Source organism: Onychomys torridus, chromosome 6, assembly GCF_903995425.1.
Source record: "Onychomys torridus chromosome 6, mOncTor1.1, whole genome shotgun sequence".
Lineage (NCBI taxonomy): Eukaryota > Metazoa > Chordata > Mammalia > Rodentia > Cricetidae > Onychomys > Onychomys torridus.
The window spans coordinates 77,330,671-77,347,402 of NC_050448.1; the positions used below are offsets into that span (position 1 = coordinate 77,330,671).

A 16,732-nucleotide genomic window follows, 5' to 3' on the forward strand; every position below is an offset into this window, starting at 1 on the left:
CTGTTGTTCAAATCTAGATGGTCTTTTAATTAAAAAAAAAAACCCAAATATTAGGGTGAAAGCTGAAAGATCAGAGAAGCAGAGCAAGCCAGCCACCACCTATTATTACCTCATAGACTCCACGAATCCTCTGACTGAAATCCTCTGAGTCTTCAACCAAAAGGGTCTCAGCAGAACTGCCTTAGTTCCTGTTTCCTCACGCCTTATATACCTTTCTGCCCAGCCATGTCACTTTCTGGGATGAAAGGCATTTGTGCTTCCCAGTACTGGGGTTAAAGGTGTGTGCCACCACTGCCTGGCTCTGCTTCCAGGGTGGCCTTGAACTCACAGAGATCCAGATAGATCTCTGCCTCCTGAGTGATGATAGGATTAAGGGTGTGTGCCACCATGGTCTGGCTTCTATGTCTAATCTAGTGGCTGACTCTATCCTCCAATCCCCAGGCAAGTTTGTTAGAATACACAATATACCACTACAACACTCTAATTATTAAATAAGTCAATAACAAATATAAAATACTTTCCATACCTAGGAACTACTGAATATTAGCTATTATAATTGTGTTGATACTCTGACAAAGAAGTCTGTTATAAATCATTTTCTAAAAATCATGCAAAACTGAAAAATAATCCCACATGATCCCAATTAGCTATGTGAACATTTGTTGAACTCATTAATAACTTTTGATACATTTTCCAATTCTATTTCAATTCAAAAGCTATATATGTATATTTTTCTCTGGGCCTGCTCCTCCATATAATATGCATTCTGGTTTTTTTTTTTTTTTGGTTTTTTTGTTTGTTTGTTTGTTTTGTTTTTTTACTGTTTGAAGTTATCTGATGAATTTGATGGTCCCTTAACAGAATATGGACATGACAAGCTGAGAGTGGAAAAGCAGGCATTTAGTGCTATAAGTGCTATGATAACCACTGACCAAGAGAGGACCCACTCAACCTTGGGAAGAGTTGTCCAGAGAAAAACTCCCTGATGTGGACATCTTTGACCTGAATCCTGAAAAACATTTACACACTGGCCAAGGCTGAGAGAGAAGAAAAGGTGTGCTTTTGTTTTCTGAGGAAAGCACACAAGACTGAAATACTACATGAAAACACTCAGGGAGGGCTTGTCCAAACTAACAAAACGAATAAACAACCCTAGTAACCCACGTTTTATACAAATCTTATTTGTGTCCTAAAGTAATGAGGAAAGCTTAAAGAATGAGTTTTGCGGGGTTGGGGATTTAGCTCAGTGGTAGAGTGCTTACCTAGCAAGCATAAGGCCCTGGGTTCGGTCCTCAACTCAAAATAAAAAAAAAAAAATTAAAAAAAAGAGTGAGTTATGAAATAAAACTTTTAACAAACCAAGCTTCCAAGTATCAAGACTTTTAAAGATGACTACGATTCAGAATGAGGAGATCAGATGGCAGAGACCAGCCCTAAAGATTCTGACGCACTAGACACAACGTACACAAGAGAAACTGGATGTGAGGGGTGAGAGAGGAGCCTCGGCTAACAACCCCAGGCTTCTGACTTGGCCACCGGAAGAGTGATATACAGAAGGCAAGCAGGTGGTAACAGTGTGAGAGGAGATGACTACAGGGTGGTGCTTGGAGAAAGGAAGAGGCTGCGCGCTCAGGAGACTAAGGCACTTTACCACCAAGCCTGATGACCTGAGTTCAATCCCAAGGTCCCACACAATGGCAAGAGAGCATAGACTCCCACAAGTTGTCCTCTGACCTCCACAAATACATCATGGTACACGAGGGCATGTGTACAAACTCTAAAATTGCTATAAAGGAATCTCTAATAAAAGTGATAGTGTCCAGCTTCAAATAAGATAAGCCACCACTCACAATTAAATCTCCAGGGAGAGTGGCTAGAGGCTCAGTAGTTAAAAGTACTTGCTGCTCTTGCAGAGGACTTGGGTCTTAGTGTTCCTGCCAAGTGGTTCACAACTGCCTATAACTCAGTGAGCATCTGCATGCTTATGGTGCACATAAACTCATACAGGCACACACAGAGAGAGAAATAATAAATATTTTTTAATCCTCAATGAGAAAGTGAAATTTATGAAATTAGAACACTTGTTGCTCCTACAGAGGACTCAGGTTTGGTTCCCTGCATCAACACTATGGCTCACAACCATCACAACCAGAGGATCCAATGCTTTCTTCTGACCTCTGTGGGTACCTGGCATATACATGGTGCACATACATACATGAAGGCAAAGAATTTATTCCCATAAAATAAATCTAAAAAATTTTATTAGAAAGCTCTGTGCTAGTTAGTTAGAAATCCTGCGACAGTTATTTATTTCCCACATATTCCTTAGCCACAGACTCACAAATTTTCTCTGAGCTGCCTGTGTTCCTTCAGTAGCTGACATCTGACATATAACCACACTTCCAGTTAAACAGAAAAGGAAAGCTATGGTTCCTTTAAGGGAGAAGCTAGCTTCAGATAACTGAAGGTACTTCCTTAGGATATCTAAGGACTAATTTCTTATATGCTCTTCATTTAGCAGTGTCCAAGGGACCAACAGGACACATGAGACTACTATAGATCTAGACTTTCCTTCAAAGTTTAGAAGCTTCATACCTAGAGCAGCATCAAGGAAAATTATCCCCAAAATACAGTCCATATCTACATTACCAGCTAATAAATATGACATAGATTTGAGTCATCTTTAAGAAAGAAGATTAAAAAGGAAATGCATTTTTAAAAATAGGCGATGCATTGTGGCCCATACACGCAATCTCAGCACTTGGGAGGCAAAGACAAGAGCTGGGCTACATAAAAGTTCACGGCCAGCCTCAGCTGAGACATAGTCTCAAAGAAAAATGAGAAAAGGTTGGTTTCACCCTCATTAGGACTAATTAGCAATGCTGTAGCTCTATAGCATTGTGAATGCAGGTATGTGTCCTTCACTAGGCCCTCTGGTAGCCAAGGGGCCAAGAGCTGTCTGTGTACTGGATCACTAGCTAGCCACTGTCACCTTACTGAAACACTTCAAAGGAGAATAGGAGAAGCAACCAAGTTGTAGTTGACTGACAGGACAATGAGAAGAAGTATGTGACTACTATGGTGGACTTCTTTAAAGTCCTAGAATAAGAACTTATGGAGGAAGTAACTAGAACACTGCACAGGGCTGTGGACTTTTTTCTTTTCTTTTCTTTTCTTTTTTTTTCTGGTGTGAGTGGGGGAAATCACAGATGCTTCCCACCAAGAAGGGTCAAGAAAGAGGAAAAGAAACATGAGAAACAGCAAGGGAGGATGCACACCTGAGGGATGGTATCAGGAATGTCTGAAACTAAAGCTGCTGCATCAAATGCAAGGCTTTTTTGTTTTGTTTTGTTTTGGTTTTTTTGTTTTTGTTTTTGAGACAGGGTTTCTCTGTGCAGTTTTGGTGCCTGTCCTGGATTTCACTCTGTAGACCAGGCTGGCCTCAAATCAGAACCTCCTGGTTCTGCCTCCTGAGTGCTGGAATTAAAGGTGTGCACCACCACCACCTGGCTAACTGCAGGGCTTTTCAAGTGCAAGTGTCAAAAAGAGAAAGTAGGCCTATCTTTAAGGGTGAGGGCTCCAGATTATACTCAGATGCAATTAAGAGGTCTATTTCTCCTCCTTAGGCTTTCTTATTCCCCTCTGGCTCGGCTCTTTCATCTCAGGCTGTCTGTTTCTAAGAGACACCAAAGATGGCCATCAGTAGCTCCAAGCTCCTGCAATCAGCCTCCAAACCAAGCACCCCTTTTCAACAGGAGAAATCAAGTTCCAAGAATGAGTCCTCCCGGGAGGGACTGCAGTTAACTCCACGGCCAGCTCCTAACTTGAATACCAGGCCCACCTCCCTCAGCCCCACTCAAACCACTTGACTGCAGGCACCAGAGGAGGGACATGTATACTGGTAGCTGTACAGTGGATAAAGGAGAGGTGAAGAAAGGACACTGACACTAAACTGTCTTCAAAGACTGAAAAGAAGAAATGAACTACAGCAGACAAGAAAGAAACAGCACTGAAAAGTAGGCTAGAGAGGAAGTTACCTCAGTAAGAGAATTTTTGTGTTTAGCTCAGACTCTTGAATTTTAAGGACAGTTTTGTTCTATAAAGACGACTTTTTATTATTAGAATTTCCTATTACCAGGAAGTACCATGCTATGCTGTTAACTTGCAACCCATCCATTCTGGTACAGTCCACTTATTCTTAGTGAATTTGACCATTAAAGACTGCTGCAGCAGTGACCCCAAATCCTTGAGTTATGAAAGAGCTCTTTATATTCCACTCAAATGAGATTTTTTTTTCTTGGAGCACTGAGTTCCTCTGGTGAGATGTGACTCCTTTAAACTTTACAGGGGATTTAATAATCAGTCCCTAGGATGCTCCAGTGTTTGCCTGTCTCCCACATTATAAGTAATGAATCTTCATCTTCCCATTTCTTTTTTAAATAATTTATTTATTTTTTATTATATGTGCATTGGTGTTTTGCCTACATGTATTTCTGTGTGAGGGTGCCAGATCCCCTGGAATTGGATTTACAGACAGTTGTGAGCTGCCGTGTGAGTGCTAGAAATTGAATCCAAGTCCTCTGGAAGGAGAGCCAGTACTCTAACCTCTGAACCATCTCTCCAGCTCCTCACCTTCCCATTTCTGAGCCTCTCTATCCATTCTCCCTGTGTTAAACCAAAAGGACACCAAGGTCCCTCAAAACAGAATTACCAGACTGCCAAGCACATGGACCCAGCTAAGATAAGTTGGTGGGCACCTCAATCCCCAAGCTCCAACCTAAGGGTCTCTGTGCTTTGGACAGTTTAATAAAGTTCATGTGTGCATGCACCCACTCCAGGCTCTTATGCCAATGGTAGTACTGGCTGGTTAGACCCATGTTCTGAGTTGGCCCCCTACCCCTGCAGACTCAGGAAAATTGTTAAAGTAATTAAAGAATAAAATCTGTCAAAGCTCAGCTGTCTATAAGTCGCCTCTGTAAACAATTGGTCCTTTCTGGGGGTCCAAATCTTTCGACAAAAATCACTTTCAGGGTACTTGAGAATCATTTGTGGCTAATTCCAGATAGGTTTGAACTTTGCATATCAAATATCTATATTTGATAAACAATCTTAAATGATTATGTGCTCATTATCAGTTGGCATGAGAACTCAAAGTCCCAGCTTAAGGTTTAGTAGTCATGCAAGTGTCAACTTTAGATATTAAGGTAAAAGTACTGTAGGTTTCTGAGTCTTGTATGGAAGTACAGTTATTCCCTCATCCTTGGCAAAGAATGGGTTTTGTACCACTCTATCCACACCATCGCCCCCTGCCTGGCCCCCATCAGCATGCAGACATTTGCAAGATACCCAGCTGAGCCTCACCAGTGGCTGTACGACACAGCCATTCTCCATGGCCCTACTGACAAGTAGTTTTCTACTTCATGGTGACAATTAATGGGTGAATAAAAGACAGTCTTTTTAAGGTTGAGTCCACAGAACATCACTTAAAGTTCAACTCTTAAGAAGGAGCATCTAAGGAAGGAAAAGAAAAGCATCCCCTACTAAGCCTATTCACCCAAAGCAACGCCTCCCTATGAATGAAGGCTAAGGTTAAAACAACACAATCCACTCCACTGAATCTCTTATCCCTGTCTCCCCAACCCTAAAGCTTGTGGTGGTTGTACTAGTGTTTTATGATAGCCAAGGCCCCAAAGCACAAGTTGCTTGTGGTATAAATGCTGGAAAGTATCTCTTGTTACTTGAGGGACTACAAAGGATTTAGGCTCCCACATGTAAAATGATCGTGTCCTCTTTTCTAGGCTTTATAAGCTGACCTTCTGGGGTATACTTTTCACAGGTCAGCTGGCCCACCGGAGTAATTAAATTAAAGAGAATGGTGCCCACACTCTTGGCTCAGTGTTGGCGGAGTTTTCTTCGGAGCACTTGAATGACTAGGATCGTTTTCTGTGCCTGACTTCACACACCCATGGCACCACTTCACTCCAGACCTGCTGCTGCCTTTAAAGGGACAATGTTTCCAGTACCCTGAGACCATCTATTCCTCCAACTCCTAATGACAGTCCTTTCTTCCTAGAACTCTGCAGTAGCCTCACATTTGCTTGTAAGTCAAGATAGACACCTTGAGTCTGTAAGAAACATCTCCTAGGGCTGGCTTATGTTCCTGCCCTTCATTTCCCTCCACTTTGCTCTGTATGGAAACCATGACATCCTCTTCCATGCACCTCTTCTGCTAAAGCTTCTTAAGCTCTCTAATGCCTGTGAGGCTGTGCATATGGATTAAATAGCAGGCAAAAAGTATCAATGGTATTTTATTGGTTCTATTCCAGGTAAACACATTTAACCAGATTGCAAGTGGCAATGCTGTTAAAGTTAGACTGAAAATCCCCCCAGATAGAATGTCTGTGGCTTGGTGCAATAGTTGGTCTTGACAGCCTCATGTATACAGTCACTATAATCAGTATTACACCTGCCACACTTGCAGCTTATGGCAACAGGGTAGGAGAAATAAGGAGCAACATGGTGTGGGCATCCTGGTATTTCCACAGTTCTGTAGATGAAGTCTCTGTATGTACAAACATCCTGGGAGAGTACAGATTTGGGAAGAAACAGCTTGCCATTGATATCCTATGGAAAGAAAGGGGATCATAACATGATAAATTTCATACTACTTTAGATAATGCAATAGAAAGACCACAGTTTACTGATATTACCTTCATTTCAGTGATGACCTACAGAGGATTCTTGAGCTCTGTTATGCACTACTAGTTTAACACATCTACACTTAGCCCCTCAGAGACCTCCCCCCAAAAAAGACACTTTATTCTTATTGACCTTTGATCATGAGAACAAAATAAGGTTTAAATCAATTGGAAGACTGTTACAAATGTATGTGTACTTATTTTTCTGAACAGAGTCACATTATTATAATTCTGAAAACAATGCTCTTGGCTTCCCAAAGAGACAGTACCATTGGATTTGGAAAATGATTATATTATTTATCTCACTGACTTTCTAAATATTAACAGACCAGTTTAGGCCTATATAATTCACAGCTAAAAGAAGTACGGTGAACAACATACCCGTGTCATACAATACCCGGCACAGATGGTGGTGTTGATGGTTAGGCAATAGGCACACTCTTTCCTATCCACGAACATTGTATATTCAGTTGGAATACAAAAAGATGCTGCTTGCCCATATGCAAGAGCAAAAAGCATGGAGAGCAGGATGATAGCATTCATGCTGAATCAAAGATAAAATCACAGATCTCGTTACATGTATCCTTTCTGTACATTCAGAGGCATAGCTGTGGAAAGTTTATGTGCATATATATGTATGCTCACACATACACACGGTCAATAATGAGAACAGGTAAAATATATTGAATGGTTACTTATCTCTGAGCCCTACATAAGGTGTTTTTACATATCCAATCTTCTCAAACCTCATATACACTCAGATACAGCTATGACCCTGTACACGCAAAGTACAGAAGCTAATATCTTAGAGGTCTTGGCTACAAGTACCACTGAGCTCCCCTGAGAAGTGACATGGAAGCTTATAATATCACAACAGAAAACTGACAGCTTTCTGTTAACTAAGTGTGAAATAATTCATTCAATGGAGCTGTAATAAAATGCCTGTCATTATAAGAAGTAAATTAATAAATATTCTTTAGGAGGGGGCTTTTCCAGAATTATGTTTCTAAAAATGTTGGTTCAAAAGTTTAAAGGGTTCTTATAATTAGATATGGAAAGAAACCAAGAATAATCATAATCAAACTTTAGTACCACCCAGTGTATGTAATCTTGCCTATAATTCTACCATTGCTAGTCAAGGAAGCAGGAGGTCCTGAAAAGTTCAGCTAAAATTATGACTGGAGTTAAGTAATACCAGTTAGAAGGCCCCTTCTGAATTCTTAAGGTAGTCTTTTAGGGTTGAAAAAATTTGAAGTTGAAATAAAAGATCATTTTATATAGAAGTTGTAAGGGACTCATTATTTAAAAGTACACAGAGAGCCGAAAAACATAGTTTGACACATTCAGACTAACCCAGTCAAGAAAGCAGATCTACCATGCATTATTCAGATTCATTAGCAGTCTGGGCTGTATGGGAGGCAGCAAAGGGGCCACTGAGCACAACATGCATCTCAGTGAGCCTGTCTAATGAAGAAGCTGTTCAGTATCAGTTGAACATTGTAATGATCTGGGGAATGTTATGACTTATAATTATTTTGGTTCTGCTACTGAAAGAGGGTAATCAAATTTCAGACTTTTAGATGTAGGTTGATCACCTCTAAGATTAAGAAGACTTTTTATTTCCTCTTACTAATATTGTTCAACTAGCTAGGTATGTTTGGATTTTTTTCTTCTCAATTATCATTGTTAGTAAGTGTGTGTGTGTGTGTGTGTGTGTGTGTGTGTGTGTGTGTGTGTAAACACACATATATAATCCTCATGGAAGCAATTCTATTAGATTATTATTCACTAACTGTTGAGATGGCTCGGAGGCAAAAGCATTTGCTTCTCAAGCCTGATGATCTGAGTTCAGTCCCTGGAACACACATGGTAGACAGAGTGAATAGACTCCTTCCTGGAAGTTGTCCTCTGACCTCTGTGTGCATGCTGCAGAGCTTCCTAGAACCACCACCCCACAATAAATAGCTGTAAAAACATTAAAAGAAAATTGTTCACTAAACATTTTATTTAATCATCAAGAAAGAATCAAGATTTTCTCAAATCTGTCAATTGTGTCAACAACCATTTTAAGCTGCATATTTTAAAATCTCTACTTACTTGTACCTCAGTCTCAGATAACCAGAATTTTGTCTTCAATAAATGTATAAGGCAAAAAGTATTACAAAAGTTAGTAAGGAGTAATTCTAAATGTCAACTTCTACAGTCATTTCAACAATCTCCTACTCCTAGCATAGGAATTCCCAAAATCAGATATACATACATGTACTGAGCATCTGGACTATGCGCTGAGAGATGTACTGACAGTCCTTGACCCAAAACACCAACAGTTCAGGAAGAACCAAGTATGAGCACAAATGTAAAAATATAGTTTGTTCTAAGTTGTCTGAGAAAGTCCATGTTATGACTCTGACACGCCCCTCCCCAATTTATCAGATTTCCTTATGTTTGCTACACTTATAGATAGATAAGTAAGTGAAATAACCTTTTAGGAAAGTGTTTGGTAGTAAATTCTATTAAACAAGGTATTACATATGTAAGTATCTCTTGTAGTACTTTTTAAATGTTTGCATTAGGGAGTAAATCATAAGAATTCTTGGTTTGATGCACTCCAATGTTGGACCCGAGCCTCACACATACTGAACCTCACATCCAGCTCTACAGTTAAAATACTATCCCAGTTGAAACCATAAGAGTTCCTTTCCCAGGGAATCTGATTTTTGCCAAGTTTTTCATAAAAACACAAGATCCCTCTATAGTATTCAGTTAGTTCTATTATATTAGTGATACAGAGCTAGAGGATTCTCCAAAGGGTCTTGAAAATAGCAACCAGGAAAGTGCAACAGAATAGTTGCCCTTGCTGCTCACACCTTCCCCCACCATCTTCCCAGTTCTCCAATGGGTTTCACCACAGAAACAACTTCTAGCTCTACAGTTCTATATAAAATAGCATGTGCATAACCTATAATCAGAATATTGGCTCAGAACTTAAGGAGCAGAAATTTCCCATGGGTCTATAAGAAACTGACGAAAATATTTCATCTTATTTATTCATCTGCTAGATAAAAACAGAGGAACACACCTGACCCTTTCAAAAATTGTAAGATAGGGTTGCAAAAATGATTCAATGGCTAAGATCAAGTACTTCTCTTGTAGAGGACCTGAGTGCAGCTCTCAACACCCACATCAGGCAACTCACAACCCCTTGTAACTCCAGCTCCAGGAGATCAATGTTTCTGGCCTACACAGTCACCCTCATACACAATACACACATGCACATATAATTTTAAAAATAATTAAATTTCTTCTAAAATTTTTAAGATAAAAAAATTATATTATAACTTTCCCCTATTGCTGTCCTATTCAAGAGTTACACTGTTTTAAGATTCCCTTTTGGGTTTTTTGGTTTTGTTTTTTGAGACAGGATTTGTCTGCATAACCCTGGTTGTCCAGCTGGTCTTGAACTCAGAGAGATCCACTTGCCTCTGCCTCCTGAGTGTTGGGATTAAAGTATGCGCCACTGTTGTCCAGAAAGACTCCTTTTATAAATATAGAAGTTTAAGCTAACAAAAGCAAAGCATTAAAAAGGACTGGATCACTGGTCACAGTGTTTATATAATGCTGTGAAGATAAAGAATATGAATGATTCTTTCTATTTTACTTCTTTATTATAAAGAGTAAAACTTTGACCACATAACTTTCCTGTACCTCAATTTCTTCATTTTTAAAAGGAAAATTAAACATGAAAAGATTACCAGGAAAGTCTTCACAGCACAAATAATCTGCGATTCTATGTTAAATTAGAATTAGTAATCTACAACGCTACTCTTATAAAAAATAATTCATATGAATCATACATAAGAAAATTTCCTTAGCTACATAACATACAAAAGCCAGTATTATTTGTGCTCCATATTTTCTTTCTGTTATTATTCTCATTATTAAACACATTTCTCTCTGCTCTGCTAACATTTGTTATCTCTCTTTTCTACTTGAAGTCATTACTGTACAATGGAAAGAATCAATTTCTCTACTTCTGAGCAAACCCAGCATTTCACTATAGCAGAATACCTTTCCAGAAAGAAAAATGTATTATATTAATAAGATATATGTCTTAGATACTATCCAAGAGAGTTTCACTATTAAATAACTAAAAATATCTTCTAACAGGGAATGTCCCTGATAGTAATGAAAACACTGGTACCCCTGTACACATTCAAAATTGAATTTACTCTAAAACTCTCCCAAAATATATTTTTATCAAAGATGGCCATTAGTAATTGTGAGGATTAAATACACAGATTATTCAAATGACAAAAACATTTAAGTCAAAATGTAAGTAAGAGAAAGTCATGCACACTATTCATTCTTCATCAGGAGACTGACAGACTGTTTCCATCCTTTAAGTCAATGGAATCTCACCTCATCTGCCAATATGTGGATCACTCTTCTTCATTCACTACTGCATGATTTGGAGCAATAATTAAAAACTTTAGTTCTGTCTCAGCATTTGCAATTTTTAAGTGAATACTCCAACTGTTAAAATAAAATGAAATGATAACAAAAGCATTTCGTTTACAGGTCCTGCTCAGGGTAGACACCTACCTTACTTTGCATGGGCGAGTTGATGCTATGATGACCCAGACTCTGTTCATTTTATACCCTTCAGGATAGTTTTCCTCTGATCCTCTTGTTTATATAATTGCATTTGAATTGCTGCTTTCTTATCTGAAAAGCATCTATTGAAAATTCATACTGAACCCCAAATAAAACTTGTTTATACAAACAGGTTCACAATATCTTCCCCTGGAAACTCTGACATTATTATAGCATGCATCTTCCTCTCTCTTATTTCAAATATATCCTTTATTAATATCTATTAATGTTAATAACTGATATTATCACCTGTTAATATTAATAAAGAATAGACCATAGAATTGGGAGCTGTGGTGAAAAAAGTCCTGAGAGTGCAAATTTATTTGGGGCTTGAGGACTCCAAAAGTCACCTATTATGTAGAGATACATACATAAAACTATTCATCTATAAAGCAAAGGTAACCTCTTTCTGGAAATCTAGGCCAACTGGTTAAAATGTTTTGTTTTGGGTTTTTTCTTGGGTTTTACGGGATATTAATATAATTTACAGTGTGAAATGTTTCTTTGAGTAGCATGGCTGAACCTGGCAGGATATAAAACTGACTTGAGATCAAATTCTGGCTTGGTCATTAACTAGCAATATCATTGGCATTCATGAGTTCTGCTTATTTCAGTTTCCTTACCTAGCAAAAGGTGTGTGTGTGTGTGTGTGTGTGTGTGTGTGTGTGTGTGTGTGTGTGTGATCCTAGAACTCAGGAAGCAGAGGGATGGAGTTCAAGACCTGAATGGAGTATGTAGCATCATCTTGTCTCAGAAAATAATATCAATGTTTATATAAGTGACACATAAGGACTCCACAAGAAATAGTTAATTTATAATAACACAAAAATATTTGTTTGATAAATATTTAGCCAATATATTCACTGATGTGTAAGTGGCTGGGCAAGTGTGTAGGTGATTATTCAACATTTGGAACTAATCTATACTTTTTCTCAATCTCTATACCTATGTATTAATTTTACTCATTTAATCCATTTTTCCATATTGTAACTTAAGTACCATGCCCCAACCTTGCACTAGGCACTTCCAAATTGCCTTCAGGAAACAAGGTCCAGACTTGTTATCTCTTTTAAAGCCCCTCATAGTCTATTCTGGCTCCCTGGTTTTATCCTGCCCATCTATCTCCCAATCCTCCCTATATATACAAGCCACACCTTTTCTCTGCTTCCTGTAATTTAGACAAGCTGAGCTGAGTTAGTTATATTTTTCCCTTTCCATTTGGGAATATTCTGTTCCCTCTGTTGGAACACCTGCCCAAAGCTTCATCCTATGCCTCATCTCAGATAACTCCTGTTCATCTTTCATGGCTTATCTGAGAAACACCACTTTGGCAAAACCTTCTCTGATTCTCCAAAGCTTTTCTGATGATTAGGGTTTTAAGAGAATTAAATATATAGAACCCCTGGCATATGGTAGATGCTGAATAAAATCCTAGATATTCTTAGAGGTTACTGAAAATACCATTTGTCTTCACTTACTTTAACGTTTATTACTAATGTAAGTTACAGATAAAATATGATTTCTGGCATAGGTGAGTCTCCCCAAAGGATGATGGCAAAGTCAAGACACAGTTAAGGAAAAACTTTAGGGAAAAATACATTTAACAGAGTTTAACTGAACAAAGAAAGACTCACAAACCAGATAGGGCTCTGAAAAGAAAAGGTTAGAAGAGCTCAGCAACACAACAAGCCAGGCAGCATCTGTGGACAGAGAGCAGAGGGAGGCAGAGGAATAGTCTGGCTGGACACTGTTCAAGGTGTGGCTTACATGACTATGTTCTGAGCAGCAGGTTTCCCATGACTGATAAGGGATGACTGCTATGATTGACTAAGATAGCTATTTGCCACAAGTGTACTAATTGGATCTGCAGCTAGTTTACATACTAAATTTGGTTGCAGTTCACTAAGTAGGACCTCAGTCTGGATGTGTTCACAAACAACATAGAGTTTAACAGATATAAAACCAGAACAGCTGGTCTAGGGACTATACATCTTCTAAATACAAGCTACTATCATCATAATCTCTAAACCACACCTTGTACTAGAAATCTAGCAAACTACTCAGTGCTAGTAATTCATGATTACTGGAGGAGAGTCTATAACCATTAAATTACTCAACCAGCATAATCCCTAACAACAATCAAACATTTGTCTTTCTACCCACAGGTTAAGTACAGTCTTCACCTCTCATCAAGGAAACTTCTCTTTGCAACAGACAGAAAACCACAGCCAATCAAAATGCAGTAGCCCAGTCCCAATAGGTATATCTACAAAACATTCTCTTACCTGAGGCTCGGGGAACATTGTGGAAGAGGTGACAGAAAGACTGTAAGATCCAGAGGATCAAGGGAAGCAAAACATCTCAATTTCACTCCATGAAGACAGTGTCTTAGTGATGGGACATGGAAAGACAATAAATCAGAGGAAAAAGTACTTCTAGGTTAATAAGGTAGGCCTGAGTCCATGGAACCCAACACATCATGGGTTCACACTGAAGAATACTAGAAAGAACAGAGATGCAGACAATTCTTGAGCGTGTCAGAGGATCTTTTTGCACTCAGATGAAAACTGGTTGATGTACATATTTGAAAAAACTAGATGAGGCTGAAGGGCAGGGGAGACTCCAGAGAAGATGAAAGAGAACCGTCTAGACACATCCAGGCTGAGGCATAGCACCCCTTCCAACCTGCACCAGTGGCAATCTCCTAATTTATGGGGAATGAGGTCGGATACTCAGAGGGTTTGCTTCAATTATGAGAGAGATTAGTCTTTAACTAAATGCTGTTCTGACCTTTTCTAGCAACTCCTAAAGGGATCAACTATTTCCAAAAAGCACAACTTACAGAACAAAGGTGAAGAATATTGATAGGAATGCAGAAATATCTAGCACCCAACAAGGTATAATCTATAATATGTAGCATTCATTTAAAAAAAAAACTCTAGGTATGCAAAAAAGCAGGAAAGTACAATTCATAATGAAGAAGAAATTGATTAATTGAAATCAAGCCAGAACTGGTATATATAACAGAATTAATATATAATAACAACAAGCTAGGTATTATATTCTAAACAATTTCCATAATTCAAGTAACTAGGGGAAAGACAAAAGATAGTCATAAACACCAAACTTAACTTCTAAAGATGAAAGCAACAATATTTTCATGAAAAAAAATGCTGTAATGGATAGATTTTATGTAACAAATTAGATACTTCAAAGGAAAAGATTAATGAAGCTGAAGATATTTAATATAAGCAATTCTAAATGAAATACTCAGTGAAAACAATTTGAAAAGATGACTAAGGTTTGACAAATTCAGAAAAATAAATGATTCTAAGCATAAGAAAGCAGAGTCTTCAAAGGAGAGGAACACAGAAAAAAATTGAAGATGCAATGATTTAAAGGTTTACAGACAGGCTGGGTGGTGGTGGACACACCTGTAATCCCAGCACTTGGGAAGCAAAGCCAGGTCGATCTCTGTGAGTTCGAGGCTAGCCTGGTCTACAGAATGCGTTCCAGGACAGGCACCAAAACTACACAGAGAAATCCTGTCTTGAAAAACCAAAAAGAAAAAAAAGTTTATAGACCTTATAAAATAATAAGTCAGAATTAAAGACCCCAATGACTCAAGTATAAATTTTTAAGGAAATCCAAACTAAAGCATGTCATCATCAACACCAATGATAAAGAGAAAAGCCTTAAGAACAGAGAGAAAGTTACACATAATGTAGAAAACATAAAGAGCCAATTTCTAATGAGAATGATAAAGCCTGAAGACTGTGGATCATCTGTGCTGAAGGAAAAAATTCTGTCAACCCAGAATTCTTCAATGAAAATCATTTTTCAAAACTGAAGGAAAAGTGAAGAAATTTACCGCCAGCAGGTTGGTCCAGGAGGAAATTATACTAGATCGTAAGTCAAGATCCACACTGAGTATTGAAATGCAGTGGAAATGGTAATTATGCATGTAACTATAAATAAGATATTCACACTATTATTTAAGACCTTTAAAAAGTAATTGACTAGGGAAGCAGAAGGCTCCTCCAAAGGCCAGGTTGCCTAATAAATGGGCCAGGAGTACTGCCTCCAGGACAAGCCTATGGCCCTCACATCTTATCTCATCCACCCATTACCCACTGCTCTAGAGTCTGAAGCTCCAGTGTTTTTGGTTGGTATCTGCCATGGCATCTCTCTAGCAGGGTGACTGATACTCATAAAGGTTTGAAAATACAAAGGCAGGTCCTCCTCTTGTACAGATCTCAGTGCTGTAACTGTTTCTGATCCTTTCCCACAATTGGAAGCTAATCAATCCCTCTTCCTCAAGAATAGTAGCCACCCAGGGGGCATGATCTGTGGAGTTTGACAGAAGGTGCAGAAACCTGCCCAGCTCACAGACTGCAAAGCTAAGTATAGCAGCCAGCAGAGGCCTTGTAGGCAAAGAAGAGAAGCTACTAAAGTGAAGACAACTCTGGTAGATATGGACACTTACCTAACACAGGCTCAACATCTGGATAAGCAATAGCAAAAACAACCTTCTACAATTCAGCTGACCCTTCCCATTTCCATGCACATAACCAGCAGTCTATAACTTGTGAAGATCCAGAAAGAAGTTGCCTCAGCCCTTTATTAGTTCTTTTTTTTTTATTTTTAGGTTATACACACACCATGCTTCCTTTCAATTATATGTTCTTACATTTTATTCCTCTTTATACATTCATCTAATTTTATCTTTTCATTATTGGACAAACTTCATTCATTTCCTTTCATTTCTCTCTCTTCTTCATAGAAGCCTTCTCTGCTTGTCCTCTTCCCCTTCCACTATATTGTTAGCACTTGTTTCTGATGTTATTTAAAGAAATGTCATTTTATTCTCCTTTCTATGTTTATGGGAACCATTTCTTTTTTCTCCATTATTTCTAATCTTTTATTATATTATTTCTATAGCAATCTTCTCAAATCCCCTTCTTCATTTCTTTAACCTTGCTGCATTTCCTAACTTCCCAGACTCCTTCCTTTGTTGCTTTTACTATTCCTGCATCATACTTAACATGATAGCACATATACACATACCAAATAACTCAGCCATTCCACTCCTAAGTATTGATTCAGGAGAAACATAAGCATGTGCCCATACACAGACTTGTATGCAACATTCAAAAAGCCTTTGTTTGTAATGAACTAAAATTAGAAGTAACCTAGTGGTCATCCACAGTGACAAATAAGTTATGGCACATTAAAAGAATAGTTGTCAAACAATGCTGATATGAACATAGCTGGGCAAATGCCCTTGTGGAATGATTGAGCATTCAAGAGTGCTACAGCTGGGTCTTGGGGGAAATGGATTCCCAATTTTCTAAGGAAGCGCCATACTGATTTCCAAAGTG

General features: G+C 38.5%; 1 protein-coding gene across 1 annotated transcript; it reads right to left on the bottom strand.

Annotated features, from left to right (window-relative positions):
• Positions 1 to 6,294: 6,294 nt before the first annotated feature.
• Positions 6,295 to 11,361, bottom strand: Tshb (thyroid stimulating hormone subunit beta). Its single transcript, XM_036189346.1, has 3 exons — positions 11,301 to 11,361; positions 7,080 to 7,242; positions 6,295 to 6,624 (listed from the first exon to the last, which is right to left on the bottom strand). The coding sequence occupies exons 1-3, from the start codon at positions 11,348 to 11,350 to the stop codon at positions 6,370 to 6,372; spliced, it is 468 nt and encodes a 155-aa protein (XP_036045239.1). The 5' UTR covers positions 11,351 to 11,361; the 3' UTR covers positions 6,295 to 6,369.
• Between the last annotated feature and the right edge of the window lie 5,371 nt (positions 11,362 to 16,732).